The sequence below is a fragment of the Setaria viridis genome, chromosome 7, assembly GCF_005286985.2.
Source record: "Setaria viridis chromosome 7, Setaria_viridis_v4.0, whole genome shotgun sequence".
NCBI classification, from domain to species: Eukaryota; Viridiplantae; Streptophyta; class Magnoliopsida; order Poales; family Poaceae; genus Setaria; species Setaria viridis.
This window is the reverse complement of record NC_048269.2, coordinates 14,637,216-14,639,809: the sequence shown is the minus strand read 5'-3', so window position 1 is coordinate 14,639,809 and position 2,594 is coordinate 14,637,216. Positions and strand designations below refer to the sequence as shown.

The following is a 2,594-nucleotide window of genomic DNA, read 5'->3' as shown; positions in this document are numbered from 1 at the left end:
GACTTAGTTCGGTTTCTACACGACATGGATCGTCAAGCTCATCAGATGATGGTTTTACTGCAAGACATTCCTGATATCAAGAGTTTATAAGTAGACGAGTGATATGAAGATTTGTTGCTGCACAAGTACAAAGCAAGTTTGAAGAAGGATGTGGAAGAAGTTTGAAACTTAAGGTCTATTTGGTTTGACTTCTAAAGTGTTGTGGCTGCCGCAAAAAGTAGAAAGCTAACCAAAGCGTGCACTCCTAGCGCGGTACTTCAACAAAAAGCAGCTTCGCGCGATGTTGTATTCCCGCAGCACCTCTTACCCGGCTTTCACCGGCTGCGAAGGATTGGTTTTACACCAAATTACCCGTCTGCCACTCTTTACAACTTACCGGTTCGATATTTTCCATCGCTCTCCTCTCTTTCTCTGGTCCAGAACCATCGCTCTCCTCTATCCACAACCGCAGGCCGCGCTAGGGTTAGCGCACAGGCCGGCGGCGGCGCTTCCTGCTTCGTCATCGGCGACGGCGGCCGCTCCTCCCTGGCAAGAGCGCATCCCGCCCTCTCTTCCTCTCCTAGGGCCGCCGCCCTTTCTTCGTCGCAGCAGGCCACCACCGCCCTGTCCGTCACAACAGGTCGTCGGCGGCAGCGGGACGCCCCTGCCCTGTCGTCGTTGCCAACGGGACGCCGCCGCCCTGTCTTCATCGCAGCGGGCCCCCGCCACCCTCTCTCCGTCGCAGTAGGCCGCCGCCTCCAGCGGGACATCGCGGACCTCTGTCCTGGGCCCGTGCTGGTGGCCGCCCCTTTCGTCTCCTCCCCGGAGCAAGCTGTAGGAGCTGGCGCGGCGCAAATCCGTGGCTGGCAGCTCCGGATCTGCAAGCACTCGAGTGGACAGGATTCCGTGAGACAGGATTCGAGGTGAGTCTCTAGGAGCTTGAGCTCAAGTATACTGAATTCCCTGTTGTGCTCTGTGCTGTCCGTTAGATACATGTAGGTAGGCATTATTAATTCATGGAGTATATTGAGAAAACAAACACATGGCTTGTTCATTCGAGTAGTAAATTGGCTCGTGCACATTTAGGTTTTATAAACTGTGTTCTGTGAAATATACTTGTGGAAGTAGCTCATCTAAAAATAACTATTGTGCATATTATTAGGTAGGGTGAATACCACCAAAGATCTGAAGTATTATAACTTCCTTTGCGCCATACTAGATATATCATGGATGAATTGAAGGACAAGAGTATAGAGATAGACACTAGTTCTTGGGTCGTAGTCATGTTATGGTAACTGAATTGAATCAAAGTTTTTTTTTCTTCATTCAAGAATGGCTGATAAGGCAGATTGGTGTGATGCCAATGTGAGATATTTTATTGATATCTGCAAAGGAGAGATAGAAGCTGGGAATAGGCCGTTGGGATTTTTCAATAGGACTGGTTGGAAAAATGTTATATCTAAGCATGAAGAAAAAACTGGTCAGAAGCTAACAAACAAACAACTCAAGAACAAGTGGGACAATATGAAAAAGGAATATACATGGTTCATGGAGTTGAAGAATACTGCAACTGGGCTTGGATGGAATGAGGCGAATCGAACTGTTGAGTGCTCTAAGGAATGGTGGGATGAACACCTAGCTGTAAGCGCTTTACAGTCATTATTCGTTGTTCATTTTCAATATTTTCATATTCTGTTACTTGCTAATGAACCCTTTGTTTTATTTAATTTCAGAGGTGCAATAATCCTGAGAAAGGTATCAAATGCAACCATGTGAGGTTCAGAAAACAAGGGCCAAAGCACCTTGATGATCTGCATATATTGTTTGATAAGATAAATGTCAGTGGCGCTAGTGCATCCTGCCCTGGAGATATATCCTCTGATGAGTCAAGTGATGACGATGTGAGTGAGATACAAAAAACTCAAGACATTGATGATGTGAAGCTGGCTGCTTTCAAGAAATCAAAGCATGGGAAAAAGAAACGCAAGGAACACTCTAGTTCTATTGAAGAGAAGGAGGAGAAGAGCCCATTCTTTCGACTGTACAAGAACACATGTTTGAAGATAGAAACTGCAGCAGATAAGATATCCTCTAGTGTTGAAGCTTCATCTGCTGCTCCAACCAATCCAGTCCCAAGCATTTCAGAGGCTATGAAGATGGTGAAAGATTGTGGAGTGCAAGAAAAAACTGCTCTAATGCACACAACCACCTTCCTTATCGTCAAACCTGAATTTAGGGAGGTCTTTAGCTCCCTGGAAACAAAAGAAGGAAGGTTCGATTTGATTGAGAGAGAGCATGAAAAGGAGTTGTTGAAGCGTCAGTAGAACTATTCCCTACTTTATCTAGTGTTGTGTTGTGAACCAATAATTGTTTATTTTCCTTTGTTGAGAACCATTAGTTGTCTGTTATTACCCTTTGTTGAGAACCATTAGTTGTTTGTGCACCAATATTTGTTTAGTTGTCTGTGAGAACTATTTGAGAACCATTGGTTATGTGTTCATATGGTGTTCATATATTCATGCTGTCCATCCATATGATGTTCATATATTTGGTTATGTGCTTCTGTTATCTGAATGGAAGAATTGAACTTGTGTCTGTAGGGAAGAATTGAACTT

At 44.8% G+C, this 2,594-nt stretch overlaps 1 protein-coding gene across 1 annotated transcript; it reads left to right on the top strand.

The window, feature by feature from the left end:
- Window positions 1-1,311: 1,311 nt before the first annotated feature.
- LOC117864632 (uncharacterized) lies at window positions 1,312-2,303 on the top strand. Its single transcript, XM_034748756.1, has 2 exons — window positions 1,312-1,620; window positions 1,713-2,303. The coding sequence occupies exons 1-2, from the start codon at window positions 1,312-1,314 to the stop codon at window positions 2,301-2,303; spliced, it is 900 nt and encodes a 299-aa protein (XP_034604647.1).
- Window positions 2,304-2,594: the final 291 nt, after the last annotated feature.